The 16,578-nt window shown below is 38.3% G+C and overlaps 2 protein-coding genes across 2 annotated transcripts; one reads left to right on the top strand and one right to left on the bottom strand.

Annotated features, from left to right (window-relative positions):
• Positions 1-8,375: 8,375 nt before the first annotated feature.
• Positions 8,376-13,592, bottom strand: LOC141903483 (clusterin-associated protein 1-like). The gene is made up of 9 exons (XM_074791604.1): positions 13,478-13,592; positions 13,195-13,306; positions 12,475-12,559; positions 12,158-12,343; positions 11,672-11,851; positions 10,758-11,033; positions 10,403-10,502; positions 9,782-9,880; positions 8,376-9,129 (listed from the first exon to the last, which is right to left on the bottom strand). Exons 1-9 carry the CDS (start codon positions 13,497-13,499, stop codon positions 8,894-8,896), a joined length of 1,296 nt encoding a protein of 431 aa, XP_074647705.1. The 5' UTR covers positions 13,500-13,592; the 3' UTR covers positions 8,376-8,893.
• Positions 13,593-13,808: 216 nt separating this feature from the next.
• LOC141904015 (ATP synthase subunit d, mitochondrial-like) lies at positions 13,809-15,770 on the top strand. Its single transcript, XM_074792455.1, has 5 exons — positions 13,809-14,002; positions 14,226-14,322; positions 14,671-14,748; positions 15,069-15,131; positions 15,398-15,770. Exons 1-5 carry the CDS (start codon positions 13,881-13,883, stop codon positions 15,554-15,556), a joined length of 519 nt encoding a protein of 172 aa, XP_074648556.1. The 5' UTR covers positions 13,809-13,880; the 3' UTR covers positions 15,557-15,770.
• The last annotated feature ends 808 nt before the right edge of the window (positions 15,771-16,578 follow it).

Consider the following 16,578-nt stretch of genomic DNA (forward strand, 5'->3'; position numbering starts at 1 on the left):
TAAATGGATTTTTTATTTGACGCATTTATCGCACAACTGTGCGCACAACTGTAAAAAAGGTGTGACCTGAGGCCTTATATTGCATATTTCTTCATAATCACGCGGTGGGGAGTTAGAAATTTTGATGAGTTCTTACCGATGAAAAGTATATTTACGATGATGATTGTGTAGGACATAATGCCTGATTGAAATTAAATTAATAATCAGATAATAAACTAAATTTTCTCTACAAATACTCAAGGCCGTACAAAGCGGTGGCAGGGGAAAATTCAAATGCTAGGTGCAGGCCTGATATGCCCAGTGTTTTACTATGTACGGTAGGCTAAATCGGACAAAATTCGTTGGTTGCCGAAAGGGAGCAAAGTATTTCTTCGACCAGATATAGAAGTTCTACGGTTACTGGCTTAAAAAACTAGCTTGTAATCAGAAACCGGCACTTTTCACTTAGCGTCCTTGTATTCGTTTTTGGGTTATCTATTTCATCACCATATACTTCCGGTAATGAAAGACGAATCGACATCGGTCACGTTATGAGAAAAGTTGTCCCCGGTACACTGGATGATGAATAATTGAATGCCGAACGCGTAGGAAATTTGCACATTTCTGCAATCAGTTGGCGATCTCATTACCTGCTGGGTGATGTCGAAAGAGATAAATCCAACACAACGCAAATTGCTGAAATACAGATACATATTATCTCCATCCGTAAACGAACCATCGTTTTTTTCAGGTCTCACGATAGTGAAGATGACAAAACATTTTACCTTCATGTCAGCAACAAACAATAAAAGACCGTTCACCATTGACACTATATCCGTGTTTTGTGACAATAATATAACGATAATCCCTCAATAAAGACGAACAAATAAAGTCCGAAATGTTTCTTTGAGCTAGTAGTTTTAGTCGAAACGTCGAATAAACTACCGGCTCAAGGAAATATTTTCGGACGTCTTTACTTTTTCGTCTTTATTGTGGATTCTCGATATAGTAATAGACCGTTATAATGACACTGTTAGGACCAACGAATTTGGTGTTATAAAGAATGGTTTTTTCATTGAATTTGAGTTGGATCGGGCAAATTTGTTCACTGAAAAAATTAAGCCGCTAATTAGAGAGCAATGGCATAGACCCTTTCGCTGGGGACTACTTTTATTGACAATGAATTCTCCATGGGCAGTAAATCTTTGTTTATATTGACTTAAATTTCAATGTCAATTTATATGCATTTCGAATGAACAAAGACCCATGAAACTAATATCTGTTATGAAGCTAGTAGTAAGAGCTACAGGAGGATGGCGTTATAACCGACTTTGACTGTATCTAAAAATACGTATGTGTGGGATTGGGCAGAAAAGCTAAAGAGGTTGGGGCGAGGAAGGTAGGCCTATGCGGTCAGAGACGATTCATTTATCGTGCGAATCTTCGGCGAAGAATTATACCCGGTAGTCACACCACACACGGTGAATTATATCCTGTTGTCACGAATCGAACATTTCGTCGAGCCATTTGCCGGCGGCGAAATCACGCCGAGGTCTGCCTATTTACTTAACAAAAATCGGCAAGCCAGAAAATGTCCGCATAATTGGATTAGTAAAAAGGAGAAAAAAGACTTTGGAGTGCGTACATGAAATCCTCATATATATTTGGCATATCAAATACACATACCGAATATATGTAAGTCACTGCCAGTTGTCGGTATGAAACATTCTTTTTATATATTTTCTCCGGGAGGACTCACAAAGCAACCATATCTTTGAGGGATTACATATTCAAATGTGGAAAATCTCCCTTGGAATAGAGTGAACTGGGCCCGCTCCAGATAGTGCGGAGAGTCGTTTTAGAGTCCATGCCTCGAGGAAGAGGCGCGAGAGCACTAGTCACGCTCTGACGTGTTGAACACGATGATAAGTTCAAACCCATGAAATACATAATCTAAAATATCAAAAACGAATTCTATCTATCAAGAATTAGAATCAAAATACACGTTCTTTTAAATTCTGTATCAGTGGGATTTGAATTCTGTATATAGTGGATTCTGTATACATAAATAGTTGGTTTCTTTTGCCGGTATGATTGCATCCTCTTCTGCTCGCAGACGGAGGGCGAGCACGTGAGATCGCCAATTGCTGAGGTGGCTCGCGAAGCGTATGAATTTTTCTCGGGGGAATTCTAATTTCATAATAAATTTGCTGTGCGCTTGGTTCGAGAACGGACGCGAGGTAAACGGCGAAACAGGAAGAAAACTGAAAATTACGAATCATCGGATGTGAATAATTTTGGAATGGGAGGAAAGACAAAGGGGTTCGATGAGCAATTATGTATTTACCTCGATGTGATGACTTATGGTAGCAACTGGTCAGAATGGCATAGCAAAGTTCGCAAGACATATACTTATTGTTGACGTTCTCTCTTTTTAAGCCTTTTTAGTTACTTGGAGTAGGAATTTTTTCAAGAAAGGGAAGGTGAAGAGAAAAATTAAAATCTAAATAGGCGTTTCAAAATGGTAAGGTCAGGGAAAAATCAAGATATTTCGTTTATTATTTGCGTACTTTCCACGTAAGACCTCGGAAGGACTGCAGGAAAAAATAAAAAACGGTGTGAAAATTGTGATGAATTTGATAAAAAGTGATGGGAGAAATGAAAAAGAAATCTAACCCTTTCGAAAAAAAATCCTTTTACAAGTTACTAGATTGAAAATCAAGACGGACATAACAAAAAAATAACAATCTTTCTCAAATGAAAAATTCTGCTGAGAACACGAAGGACTATAAAAAGATTGATGATTTTTGTGAAAACATTCATTTCATAGACTGTGGATAGTGATGTTCATTTTCTGTTTGTTCATCCTATTCTCTGGTATGATTTAACTTACCTTTTCACGTTATCAGTAGCGCTACCACGATCTTTTTGTGACAGACACACTCAGTTCTTGTGAATTATGTATGAGAATCCGAACACCATCGCGAAATATAAATGCAGAATTATGACAACCGGAGGCCATAGCGGCAAATTTTCTCGAAATAATCTTGCGAACCTAGATAAACTCGTCTCAAGAAAGATATTCTGGGAAAATTAAATTTTACATTTTAAAGGGTTAAAATCAACATCTATATTAAGATTGTCATATTTAAAACCAGATTGAGATTATGATTATTTGTTAAAGTGCGTGTAATAAAATTTCTATTGAATATCGTCATGAAACGTGTTGTATCGTGTTTCATCATATTCCAGAGTTTCGGGTCGTGCAAAAATGAGTTGTTGCGCGAAATTGCCAAGAGTTAGAAACCACGTTATAAAACAGTTCTATTGAGATATAGATAATAAGCTGATTCGTGCAAGTTTTAACGTACTTTTTAAAACGACGTTCGCTCCGATTATGTTCGGAAACGTCGAAAGATGAAAACAGCTTCAGGCATCGTGTGGGACATGAATATAAAAACAGCACGACCTCAAGACTCAACACACGATTCACGACAAATCCGTCGCATTGTAATTATTCCAAAAATTCAATATGAAATTAAACGGTAAAATGAAGAATAATCCGATCTGTAAAGAGCGGCTTAAAAAACAGGATGAACACAGTAATAATCTGTACCCATTGGGCTATAACCCCCCCCCCCCCTCTCTCCATCCCGCCTCGTCGTTTTGTGATGTGTGACAAAATTATGTCCTAGGGACGGATCTAGGGAGTGAGAGGGAGCGGGTCGACCCTATCCCACTAGAAGTGACTCTTTTTTATCAAGACAATGATCCAAAAAAAAGCTTTGAAAGCTTTGAAAATAAAACAAATTCGACGCTCATCGTCATGGATACTGCACCTTTTCAGATTCATTTCTAATAATGCCCGGTTGATGGATGGGCGGGAATTCGGATATAGCCTTCAGCGTGATTACTTGCTCCAATGAAAGCCAAGCCCTTCACGTGTACCTCCACTCTGCACCATGTTCCTGTGTATCCAGTTCTGTCACCCAATTCCCTTCTTCGATACTTTATCAAGTTCTGTATACGGATACTAGTTCAACATAAGCTCGGACAAAGGCAACAATAACAAAAATCCTTAAGTGATAAGTATTCTATCAACTGTTATTTATTTCCTGTCTTAGAAAATCGGATGCGGATTTTCATTAACTCATTATCGGTAAAACTTTGGTAAAGTCTCCCGGGCCCTAGAAAACGTATTGACAAATAGGTCTGGTTTTAAGTTACCGGTATCATATTGGTTGTAGAACCAAAATGCGCTTAGACTGGTCTTAAGCTTACTTTTGCTACTGGACCAAGAGTGTTTTTATCTATGGGATCTTACTCATTCCTAGTTACAATTGCTCTGAATAGATCTACAATTGCGGTCAGAAACGCATCTAGCAGCGCACTCTAGCGTCCGTCTTCTGTCACTAATCGCTGTTGATAAGGCAAACCAGGAACCTTTAACCGAACCTGAAAATATCATCACAATTATCATAACGGCTGCCGACTCGTTAACCAATCAACTAGGCCACAGTGCGTGACATCACATCAAATTCTTCAATAAATGCTCGGCTCGCAAAAGTCGAATATCCAGGGCCCAGTGGTACAGTCGTGACTGGTCTCAAGGGGTCGCTTCCATAGTCGATACTTAAGTCCAAAACTCGTCTTAAATCTTAAGAATGGTTTTAAGTTGTTAGCTTGGCTATAGAAGTAATTTGGTCTCAGACTGGTCTTGAATATAAGCCGTGACTATAATGCAACTGGCCCCATCAGATCCACGGTAAGATGCATTGCAGTGCTGAGTAATAAGCGCAATGTCGGTGTGACCCACCTGTTTTTGAGCAGACCTGATGCGAATATCTGGATGGAGCTATTTTCCACTCCCAACTCGAACGGCTACACCCAATACAAAATTCGAGTTTCTTCACGTAGTATATCGATTGGCATGTCTTATCTTCGGAACAGAGTTTCGCGCAAGCGCTCATTGTCGCGTTTCGCTCGAAGATTCGTACACATTCTCTAAATTGGCGGCGAAGCATACATGCGAAATCAATCAGCTGCGGGGTCAGTTGAGCTAGATCAAATCCAAATGGAATAGAATATACTTTGTTTCAGCGGTATAATAATTTCTTTTTCATAAATCGAAATTGAAATTTATTCACACTCATCGCCTCAACGAGAGGTATACAGAGGGACATCAAGAAGTATTTACAATTTGTAAAACAAATCACGGTTAAACACACTCAGTGCCACCTGTCGGATTCTTCTTGTCGTAAAAAAAAACAAAAAGCTCGAAGAAACATTGGCCAAGTAACAGTCGAATTCAACCCTCGTTGAACATCAGCATATACCTCCTCTTGGCGCATATCAGACACCGATCCAGGACTAGAATGTTGGGATAGTTGGTAGAGGATAAGGAAATACAAAAAATATTTCCACTTGGAAAAATGCTGTTTAAGAATACACACACCCTCACTCAACCGTGAAGTAGTGTTTACCGCACCTCTAAAAATCATTTTCGATGATATAGATACGTTTAAATGTTTCACGAGACCTTCAAAAGTATAAGGCCTTGGACGTGAACCCGTTCAGCAACTTACTTCTATAATTATCCGATAATCCATACATACACATTGCTCCATCGATTATTAAGTTTTTATCTGTTTTCTTACAATATTCACTCACTCTTGCAGGCTGCGTTGATTTTTTAGAAGTCTTGCATCGATAGCTTTCATCGTCTTGTTTAACCACGCTTATGGATACACATTCCCATGGTTCATTCGAACAATAATTCTCACAAACATTGAGCGCGTCATCAATGTCGTGTACACCGTCCAGTGCGTACTTCATCGAATGGAGAGCATTTCGTTCACAGAATATCGGTACGCACAACCGTATTCTTATTTCATCTGTGTTTAAATATCAAAATCATTGATTGATCGGTCATTTGATTTATTCTCATACGATTTATTCTACAAAATATCACGATGAGCTTTAAGGACTCGTCCTGAGACTGAAGGCTGCAGGGGCGGATCTAGGAAATTTGGAAGGCTAAGGTCCAGAAGAAACGGAAAAGATAATTTTCAGATAGAGCAGCCATGTCACAGGCTACAAGCGGAGTTCCACCCTCGGTGTTAGATATTTTCTAAGAGATTTTCCTCGGAAAAATATGCAATGGATGAGTGACAACTCTACGGGTTTCAACCATCTTTATCTTGACTCGTCAAGGGAAACGTAGTGGGAAGGCAAGGGTCCACGCGCGCTGGCCCTAAACCCGCCCCTCACTCAATCCGCCCTATGATAACTATTATTACACAAGCATGGTAGAATCATAGGAATATTGAAGGAGGAAAAGGGATAGTTATTTATAGCATCTATTGATGAGCTGGTGTTTATAGAAATTCAATCCATGAAGCGAAAGTTCACTCGCAAATAGTTTTAAAACGCTTTAAAATATACAACTGTGAGAACGAAAAGGTAATGATTATACCTCTGATAAGAGCGACAATAATGGCGGCATGACGCAGGACGACCGTCTGGGATTTCTATTTCTAGGATACTGTAAAAACTGGACCTAAATATTTACGAATGTCAATCAAATTATGTAAAGTGTGATACGATCAAGTGAAATAGCTTCCTGATTATAGTGAGTTTTCTTGTCAAGATTTGAAAATCATTGAAGAATATTTCATAGCATCATTGAGAACATCATGGATACTGTCCAATGAAACCGTTATTTTAGTCAAAATGTAGAACTAATCATTGTGGCAGGGATTTCAAATCCTGAATTTCGACTAAAATTTCGGTGGAATGAATATGAATTTCTCATTTTTACAATTAAAACGATTGATTCTACAAATCATTAAGATGAGATATCAGCTTACTAACCTGGCCAAGTGGAATTGAGCTTTTTCAGCCAAGATACATTTTCATCACCGCCGATCGTTATCGAAACAATAAACAGTTCAAACAATCCAAACACGAGTCCAAACATAATTGTCGTTTATCTCGCGAATTACTTGATCAAACAGTGAATGAACTAAGTAATAACTAGTTAATGCAGGTTCACGTTCACGTTCAGTACCCAGTTCCACAGTTCAGTGCCCGGTTCCACACTCCTCAAGTTTGAATCTAGAGTTATAATTAGTTCATATTCCAATCCTTTGATCCTAAATTCAAATTCTGAGTAAGCAATAGCTACTGGATCCAGAGTTTCTGGAATGTGTTCCCTGATGAACGTCTTATCGCACGGCAGAGGGAGGATCCTGTGCCCGGCCAGGTCGCTAGACACGGAGGATTATCTGTTAATTGAAGCTCAGACGCATTTAATCTCCTGAGATTTGGGTAATAAAGTCTCGGGGCCACACACATTTCATCGAAGAAAAAAAAACATCGGTTTAATCGCACACGTCGACTCCGCTAGGCGGAAAAGTGATTATTTGGTCTACGGCTTGGGAAGAGGCTGGTGATGCGCAATACTGCGAATGCAGGGATGACAAAATATTAAAAAAAAACCACCGCGCACACAATCCCGTTCTCAGTACGCCTGATGATTGTCTTTAGACGAAACTTTGCGCAAATATATATACTATTCTATTCAAGAATTCTCTTTTTGACTCAATTATTGTGGGATTGCAAAATCAGAAAAAAAGGAATTTTTATGATTAGAATCAAAATTCTATTCATATATTGGTACAAGACTATCTTCAAGTGTCAAATAAATCAATTCTGTAATTTCAATTACAGCGGAACCTCGTTACAAAGATGGGAACCGGAGAATAGAAAATGTAATTTCGTTATAACCGGTAGTTTGTTATCCATGTGAAGTATGAAATTATTGAAATTGTTCTATGGGACGTATTTGTAGGATTGTAATATCAGAAAAAACATTATGAGGTCGTTAAAATGAGGTTCCAGTATACAGAAAATGCTTGCATTTGTGATTTGATCTTCCTTTTCTTATCTTATGGTGTATTAAATTCAGTATAGCTACATGTACACACAACCGAACTAACGAATCAAAATTTCTAATATTGTTACTTTTCCGTAATCTACACATTGTCTGGCCTATTTCCTTCAAACCTATTTTTCTTTGACCGGAGTACAGGTGTCTTTCCAGGACGAGAATTTACCATTTTCAATTCCACGACCACTATTGGATAACCTTACGCAGGGCTGCCAACCTCAGAAAAGTGCCATCAGTATCAAATTGAATTTTTTTTCAGTGACATTTCATTGAAATATGGAAGAAAATGTTTAATTAATCAAGACCTCAGTAACATCTCAGGAAGAACTGAAAATCAGGAACAGTTGGCAGCTATGCTTATGTAGGTAGATAATTCACGTGGATGAATCCTGACAGTATAGAAATATTTGAAATTAACACAAACGTAAAATCAATCGAACATTTATTGATCATTCTAGATTAGTACAACTAGAAAACAATGGACGGATATATTTACTGCAACGAAGTTAACATACATGTATAGCAGAAGACAGACCTCGCTTAATATACTAATTAATACAGAAGACCTCGCTTAATTCGGAGATTATTTCGGACTAATGAAATTAAGAGAAATCCGTATTAAACATCGTACATGTATATTATACACCTTCATTTAATGTACTGCAGGATGAAGTGAAACCAAATTAAGGTTATCAGTCCCAATAGAGAGGGGTTTTTGGAGAATTCATTCATCGGTAATGATGACGCACTCCTGTGCAGTGTCATGAAAAAATTTCACAAAAATCTTATACAGCGCAAGTCCTAAAATAACTAATAGAGCGAATGAAAATAAATTGTTTTTCATCAAAAACCTTGAAATTGAACCTAGAGGGGTAGATCCGGGTTGGTACCTGCATAAAACAACTTAGAACAGTGGAACTGGGTCGTTTACATATGACCCGATTTCGAGTTTATTCTCCGTATTTAGAAATCGTTATCGCTATCGTCGGCTGGCTGGTTTTTCGGTCGTCCACTGGCGGCGCCCCCTATCTCCAGTTCGCTGTCGCCATCATCGTCGTCATCAATTTCGATGTCCGAATCGCCGCTTAGGTCATCCTCGTCTTCCTCTTCGGATTCATCGTCGTCGTCGTCGGACAGGTCGGCTCCCATCGAGCCGAACTGTCGCTGCCCGGGCGGACCTGCCGACGTCGGTTTCACTGCTAAAAAATATTTCCATTTTTTCCGATATTAGGAATTCTAAATTGATATTAACTATTATCAAAAACAATGGGGTGGATACAAAACCAGTTACTTATCCCACCAGATGGCATCACTAATAGTAGGTTAAGTAGAATCGACAGATTATGTCCTACCAGCAACGTTTTAGGTGTTGAACTACATGACTGTTAATTACTAAATTCAATTCTGTGAAATCTTCTTAAATGTAAGTTAAATGCCTTAGGAACTTTGATGCGTTAAAAAATCCAACTTAAGAAATGGCTTGATTTACTTAAATAGGTCATAATGTATATACAGGGAGGCTACTTTATGCCCATTTACAAATCCCCTGAGTTTTCCTTGATTTTTCCATGTGATTACACAAAATTGAGTGAATCAGAGAAATTTCTAAGTTTAAAATGTTATTTATTCATTTCTCATTGAATCATGTATCGATAAAGCAATACATGGTCAATAGCATTATCCGAATTCCCTGATTTTTCCACATTTCTGGTAAAATTTGTCATCAAATTCCCACAGATTTCCCTGATTTTCAAAAACGTGCTGACCGAGAGCAGAGAGGTGCTCCAGATCCAAGGAAGACAGTCAAATAAGACTATTGATTTACGCATGAGAAATGTTGGCTTGATTTACCTTCGACGCGTTGTCTTTGTCTGTTATGAACCGGTCGATCTTTGGACGTTCCGAATTCTTCATCGGATTCACTTTCTCCCTCATCATCATCAACGAGTCCTGAACGCAATAAATCGGTGAAATTATTGAATTACTCGCGATGAAATCGGTCGTTATCGCAATGGAAAATTTTTATACAAATTTCACATTTAACAAGTTCTAAATTAAGTGGAACCTTGTTATAACAACCTTCGATATAACGATTTATCGGTGATTACAAACTTCGAATTTCATCCGAAATAGGAAAATTTTAACGATTTCATACGGGATATAAGAACAAACTATCGGTTATGATGAACAGATTTTCTCAAGTTCGTTGTGGCGAGGTTACACTGTGATAAAATTCACCTGTACGACAGCATTTCATACAATGGAACCTCATTAAAATGACCACAATAACGATTATCAGTTCTAACAAACCAAGATTTTCTTTTCAAATACGAAAATATCAATAATTTCTATTGGATCTGAAAAACTATCGGATATAAGGAACAGAAATTTATTTTCTGTGCGCTGTAATGACTAGGTTCCACTGTATACGTAGCCAAATATCTGTGATGAAATAAGACAGCGACATTTTACCTTTAAAATCATCCTCCTCCTCGTCACGTGCTGCCACCTGTATGTGATTATCTTCACTCTTCAGTTTGTCGGCCATACGACGCAACGACATCTCCGTTTCCTAGGCGACAGAATCAAAACGATTCATATTAGTTAAATAGTTACACCGGCAGCGATATGGTCGAGGATTTTACTGAGTCACTTAAAAAATGCGTGACAATTGTCCTCCAGACAACTGCTTCAGCCATTTTTCAATGCCTTGTCAAGATTGTAGTTAATTTGCCAAATTTGCCGAGGAAACTTAAGAATTTCTTAACTTTAGAAAAACTATTAGTTGTCCGGGGGCAGTATTGTCTGGATACCATATACTTCTTACCTCGAATCGATCTTGTTCGGTTTTCGTGTAATCCTCGTAGAGCTGTTCGAGATACGCTAAGTTCCTGAATCGTATGAGATATTGATCGTACAGTTTCGTGAGGTCCTCCTCGAATTTCTCGTACTCGTCCATGTACGCCGGACGCACACTCTGCAATGTCTGCAGTCGTTTTTGATTTCGATCCAATTCCAGGCGACGCTTCTCGATTTTCGCCTCGAGGTTCGCCTCGTCCGACGCGACGTTGTTGATCATGTCGTTCGTTTTAGCCATCTCCGTCTGAAAAATCGAAAAAAAATCATTCTTACTCAACTTTTCAATTATTGGTAAAATGCATGTTGAAACAAGCCACAGGCGACAACGGTTCTCGGGCTCATGCCTGAATCTTGGACTCCAAAATTACCATGCGTTATTCCCCATTGCGTTTCGGATATATTGTATCTAGGGCCAAAAGCTTGTCAAAATAACTTTTTGAATTTCGACCCCATTCCTCAGTCATGAGGTCACTTTAAGGTCATGTTGCTGAAAAACAAGAGTTTTTAGTGACTGGGCACTGGGGCCATTCTTTGCACCTGTACAACTAGACCCCCATACCAACATTGTACCCAAGTCTCATCAAGATCGACCCACTATTAACAAAGCGCAGACATACAGACCAGACATACAAACTGACTGACAGTCTCGTAACGGAAGCCTGCGAACCAATAAGAAGATAAGAATGCTGTTGATCTGGAGTTATGATTTTCTTTACTTTCTCACCTCTCAATTCAATAACCAGTCTCAATTCAAACATATTCACTGACCCTCTTCATTTTTTCAAATTTCTCCGACCCACCTCAATTCAAATATTTCATTTCTAACTCAGACACCAGGTCTAGAAAGTTCACCAAATGGGAAATTATGATTCGATAACTTACCTCAACAGCTTTTATAGAATCGGTCAAACTTCTTTCGACTTCGTTGATTTCTAACGGACGAGCGATCACGGCCGATCGGACCGCTCTCAAATCAACCTCTTTGCCGAGTAAATCGTACAGCGACGCCCCCTTACTGGTAATCTGAGAAGCTAACAGTCGGGCCTGTTTCAAGTCGTTCAACTGAAAAGTATACATCCATAACGTAAAACTACCGGTAGAATAATGTTGTTAAACTATAAAAACTTCTATGGACAAGAAAATCAGTTGGTTAGGCTGCAGTCACCTCAAATAGGAACCTATCTAAACACATTCTAAATTTAATTCAAATATTACTCAATTCGATGGGGTACTGGCAATGCTACTGTGATAATTATCAAGGATTCAACGAGTAATTACTTGATCTTCCATGCATAAATTTCTTCTCTAGTTCAATTAAAATCAAACTTGAGAACAATTTTGAGCTTCGACCCAAGAAATTCTTTTTACCCGCGATGAAATATCGAACGATAACTGACTCATATCGTCGTCATCGTCGTTCGTCTGTTCGTTAGGATTCAATTTCGTTTTCATAGCGTTATACAGAATCGACGTCACTTTCAGCATCTCTTTCACCGCGTAGCCGTCCGCCTGGTATAACTTCTTCGTGTTCAACTTGATGTGCGCCTTAGTCGCCTAGAAAGTGGAGCAGAGATAAATCGCATTGGATTCGAAAATAAGATTTTCCAGCATTTAGTTTCTGTAGAAATTCTGGTTGAGTCGAGGTGCTCCCGAAACTCTTCATTCTGCGGTCGTAATGTACGTACCATGAATTGAGCGACGGATTTGATGAAAATCACTCTGTCCTGTTCGGTGTCTACGTCGGAGGGTAAATCTTCATTTGGATCATATCTAAGAGAAAGTGACAGAAAAAAATTCTAAGTTTGTAACATCATTTAGTTCCTGATTGGCTGGCAATGTAAACAAGCTCTGCTTTATTCTAACGGTCAATTTGGAACGATGGTAGCTGGGGCGGCGTTGGAGTTAACTTAATGTATCGTGCAATAGCATTGCTAGCTACAAACAAGTCGACTGTCTTCGACGGACGAGTGCTTAATCTTGATTGTTCCAATTGATCCATCAAAGTGATGGAAATAGTAATAACTGAATACGTACATGTATAATGTATTGTAATATTGTAGGCCTAATAGTAATATTGAAGTTCTGCCAATATTCTGTAATACTTATAAGCGAACAACCTGTACTGCTGTTCATGCTTGATTGCTCTATTTATTTTTTAACCACATAGAGGGCAAATAAAGTCTAAACTATGTCAGTTCACTAGGAGAAATAAGCCTTCTTGTTAGCGCTGTCTGAGCTGCCGTCTCCATAAGTTTTGATCAAACCTGGTATATCCGAAACAAGGTTTGCACAAAAAAGAATGAACGTAACACCCAAACTACCAAGCCACATAGACAGGACACTGTCTGTCTTCTATTTCGCTTACGTTGACTAAACGATTTTTTTTGGGGCGTTAGCTTACTTACCGTTTCACCAGCCATTTTAATACTTCGGCAACTAAACCGAAGTTTGGTGTGCGGAAATTTTCCATGGAGATCAACCGGGGATAACCAAGAGCCCGCATCATTTCAGTGAAATCTGAAAAAGAAGGTGGAAATCTTGGAAGTCAGTGCATGTAGTTGACAGGTTGTGTAAAAAAGCAAGGGGTTTTTGCTCTTTTTTCATGTTTTTCCCTTTTTTTGACTTGTTTTTTTTTCAGCTTTATGCCTGTCTTGTCAAAATTAACCATCAAATAAATGGAGTTCTTACTTCTTAAATCACGAAACGACATTTTTGCAGGCGGCAGCTCTGAAGACGAAGATGAAATTCAGATGATTCTTATTTTGAGCTGTCGAATATCCTCCAATCTGAAAAATGCGGAAGTAAACAATCTCTAAGGAGAACGGGTGGCTCCGAGAATATCAGAATCAAAGGATTTGAATCAGTTTTCGTTATCCAACAGGCTATTTTTAGAAGAGATTGAGTAGTTCTTGTCCAAACAAATACTTATTTCCTTTCATTCTAATATATGAGTATATGATATTTCAAGTTTCTAAAATTTTCGGAGTCGTTTGCTGGCGATAAATAGTTGTACCGTGAGTCCTTGACCTTCTGACCCTTCCTGAACATTTCGAGAAATTATCTTCGAGTTTTACTCATTTTCACGAACACGATGGCTTCTAAGAGGATCGCTAAGTCTGCAGTGGACTGGGTGAAGTTCGCCGAGAAGGTCCCCAAGAGTCAGACCGATTATTTCCGCGCTTTCAAAGCGAAATCCGACCATTTCGTCATGAAGTAAGTCACAAATCAATCTAATTCAATTATTTTATTGGTGGTTAATCGGTCGTGTGTGACCTCAGTAAGTAACTTGATCGTTAGTAGCTTTTTTAATCATCTGGGTTAGTGGTTTGTGAACATATGAATAGAATATGCTTGCGATCATTTACTATTCTTAGACTTATTCCGACCAGCATTTTATGAAACTGTCATTATTGTTTTCTAAATTCTATAATTAAAGGGTACATGCTCATCCCGAAAGTATTCAAGCGATTGACTTCAGTTTCTACAAGAATAAAATCCACGCCGCAGGACTGGTCGCAGAGTTTGAAAAAGCTGTAAGTGTCGTACTAAAGTACTCAAGTATTTCATTTCATAATATTACGAGAATCCCATAATAAGACGAAAAAACCGAAAATGTTTTTCTTGAGCTAGTGTAGTTTATACTATATACTAATCGTCATCTTCAGGAATACTGTGAGATACTACAGAAATTGTGAAATATATACAAATCCAGAACAAAGACGATTGATACAAACTAAGAAATGATAACTTATTTCATATTCTAAAAATGTTGAATGTCAATCATAGAAAATTTTGTTTTGAATTCAGTATTGATTATTTGATGACATCAATTTTGTTTCGAGTTCATGAGTATTTATGATTTTTGATGACCTGTATTTCAGTTCGCTGGTTTGAAGGTTCCGTATCCAGCCGATAAGAATAACATGATGGCCGAAATCGACAAGCAGGAGAAAGAAGCGGTAAGTTTAACCCTTTCAGTGCGTCTACATCGCACAGCGGTGTATTGATGTAATTAGTTTTTATCTCTATTGAAAAATGGCGGCACCTGTCAAACATAGTGAAATACTAGTAACTAACGATACACCGCGCCGCGGTGTAGACGCACTATAGTGGTATTCCCGTAATTCAACACACTAGGGTGGAATTTTTCAAAATTTTCAAATTATCTCCAGCACTATAGCATATTGGTTAGTCAGCGTTAATCTAATATACGTCGATGGAGCGCGCCTGCGTCAAATTGAACAATTGAAAATGTAAATTTTTCGGTACCTTGTTTCAGGAAGTACGAACGCAAGAATTCACGAAAATGTTGCGCGAAAAGATCGGCGAGGCTAAAACTCACGTAAGTTTCTTCTGATCACGGATTCGTCTCAATTTTGATATGATACATTCAATTACCGGTAAGATGTAGCGTTTGTGACTCAAAATTTAGAATAAGTCGAGCTGAATGGTGATAAGAAGTAAGGTCCGAAACCAAGGTCTTTATCTCAGAATTTTAAATTTCATTACGATTAGAAAACCTCATTATCTGAGCCCAGCTTGTCATACGCAAATTTTAACATTTTTTTTTCTCGAAAACTCATTAATATTTTCGGATTGAATTTTCAGTTGGCCGAATACGACCTAATTCCACCGGTGAACGAATTGACGATGGAACACATCGTGGAATACTTCCCGCACGCCGTTCCGCAACCGGAGACCAACCCGACCTTGTGGCCGCATAATCCGAAATCGCAACCAGCCACAAACCCTAATCTAATCCTATAGATAACCTATATAGATAAAAAAATTTTTAGAAGTTATTCGTAATTTAGGAAGGAACGTTCAGATAAATTAATCAATATTTGTACACTATCAGTTATGCCAACGACCAATATCTAGTAGTGTAATACGCTTCAATATTTTCTGTGTGAATTGATTAACAACTTAGTTTGGGAAATGAATAACGGTTTGTTGTAGATATACAAAATATAAAAACATAAATAAAAAAGTTGTTTGAATTATGTGCCGCTTTTCTAGCCAATTGTTATTTTTTGGTTCCAAGGGAAGTGGAGTCATGGCTAGAGACAATACAATGGAAACTTGTTCATGTTAGGATGATTCCTGATCTGGCAATATCATTTATGGCTGCTGTTGATTTATGTGGTGAAGGATATGGGTAATGAACCACAGGAAGTTATTGAATGTCATTGGAGGAAATGTATGTATGTCCATGGTTCATGGTTTTGGAGCTATGTGCTTTTTCCATGTGACCTTACTATGTATGAGTTGGCGAACAAGACACCTGACGGACTCTCAAAGTTTCTAAATCCCTCCACTAAATTGGTTGGCAAATTATGACATCACATCTAAGACCTCTACCTATTTGAAATTCAAAATGGCAGAGTGCAGCAAATGGGCTTGGATTTCTGCTGCCTGGACCCACCTATCTAGATATTCAATACATTATCGATATTCTTCCAGTTTTCGATTGTCTGGGTGTTCAGGATAGACCTTGCCTTGAACGAAGTTTGGCTGCCTACAAGTGATTGAATTCATAGGATAGGATTATGCATTTGTGTAGCACCTTATAAATAGTAGTTCAGTTGAACCTCATTAATAGGAATCTGTTAAAGACAAAACCAGTTTATTACGATGATTTCCATCATGTCCTAGCTAAGATATTCATATTTTTTCTAGACTTGGATAATACAAAACCCATTTAATAGACAATTTCACTTGTATTAACGAGGTTCCACTGTACTATTATTGAAGGCACTCTCCAAAATCAGGCCTTTGAATGCTGGGAG

This window comes from Tubulanus polymorphus, chromosome 4 (assembly GCF_964204645.1).
Source record: "Tubulanus polymorphus chromosome 4, tnTubPoly1.2, whole genome shotgun sequence".
In the NCBI taxonomy this organism is placed as follows: Eukaryota; Metazoa; Nemertea; class Palaeonemertea; order Tubulaniformes; family Tubulanidae; genus Tubulanus; species Tubulanus polymorphus.

Bases quoted from the DNA above. Each gene is read 5' to 3' on its own strand.
- LOC141904015 (XM_074792455.1), top strand. From the start codon at position 13,881: ATGGCTTCTAAGAGGATCGCTAAGTCTGCAGTGGACTGGGTGAAGTTC. The intron at 14,003-14,225 runs GTAAGTCACAAA...CTATAATTAAAG, and splicing joins TCCGACCATTTCGTCATGAA to GGTACATGCTCATCCCGAAA. The intron at 15,132-15,397 runs GTAAGTTTCTTC...TTGAATTTTCAG, and splicing joins TCGGCGAGGCTAAAACTCAC to TTGGCCGAATACGACCTAAT.
- LOC141903483 (XM_074791604.1), bottom strand. From the start codon at position 13,499: ATGTCGTTTCGTGATTTAAGAA. The intron at 12,560-13,194 runs GTAAGTAAGCTA...ACTTTCTCTTAG, and splicing joins TTAAAATGGCTGGTGAAACG to ATATGATCCAAATGAAGATT. The intron at 11,034-11,671 runs GTAAGTTATCGA...TCGATTTTTCAG, and splicing joins ATTCTATAAAAGCTGTTGAG to ACGGAGATGGCTAAAACGAA.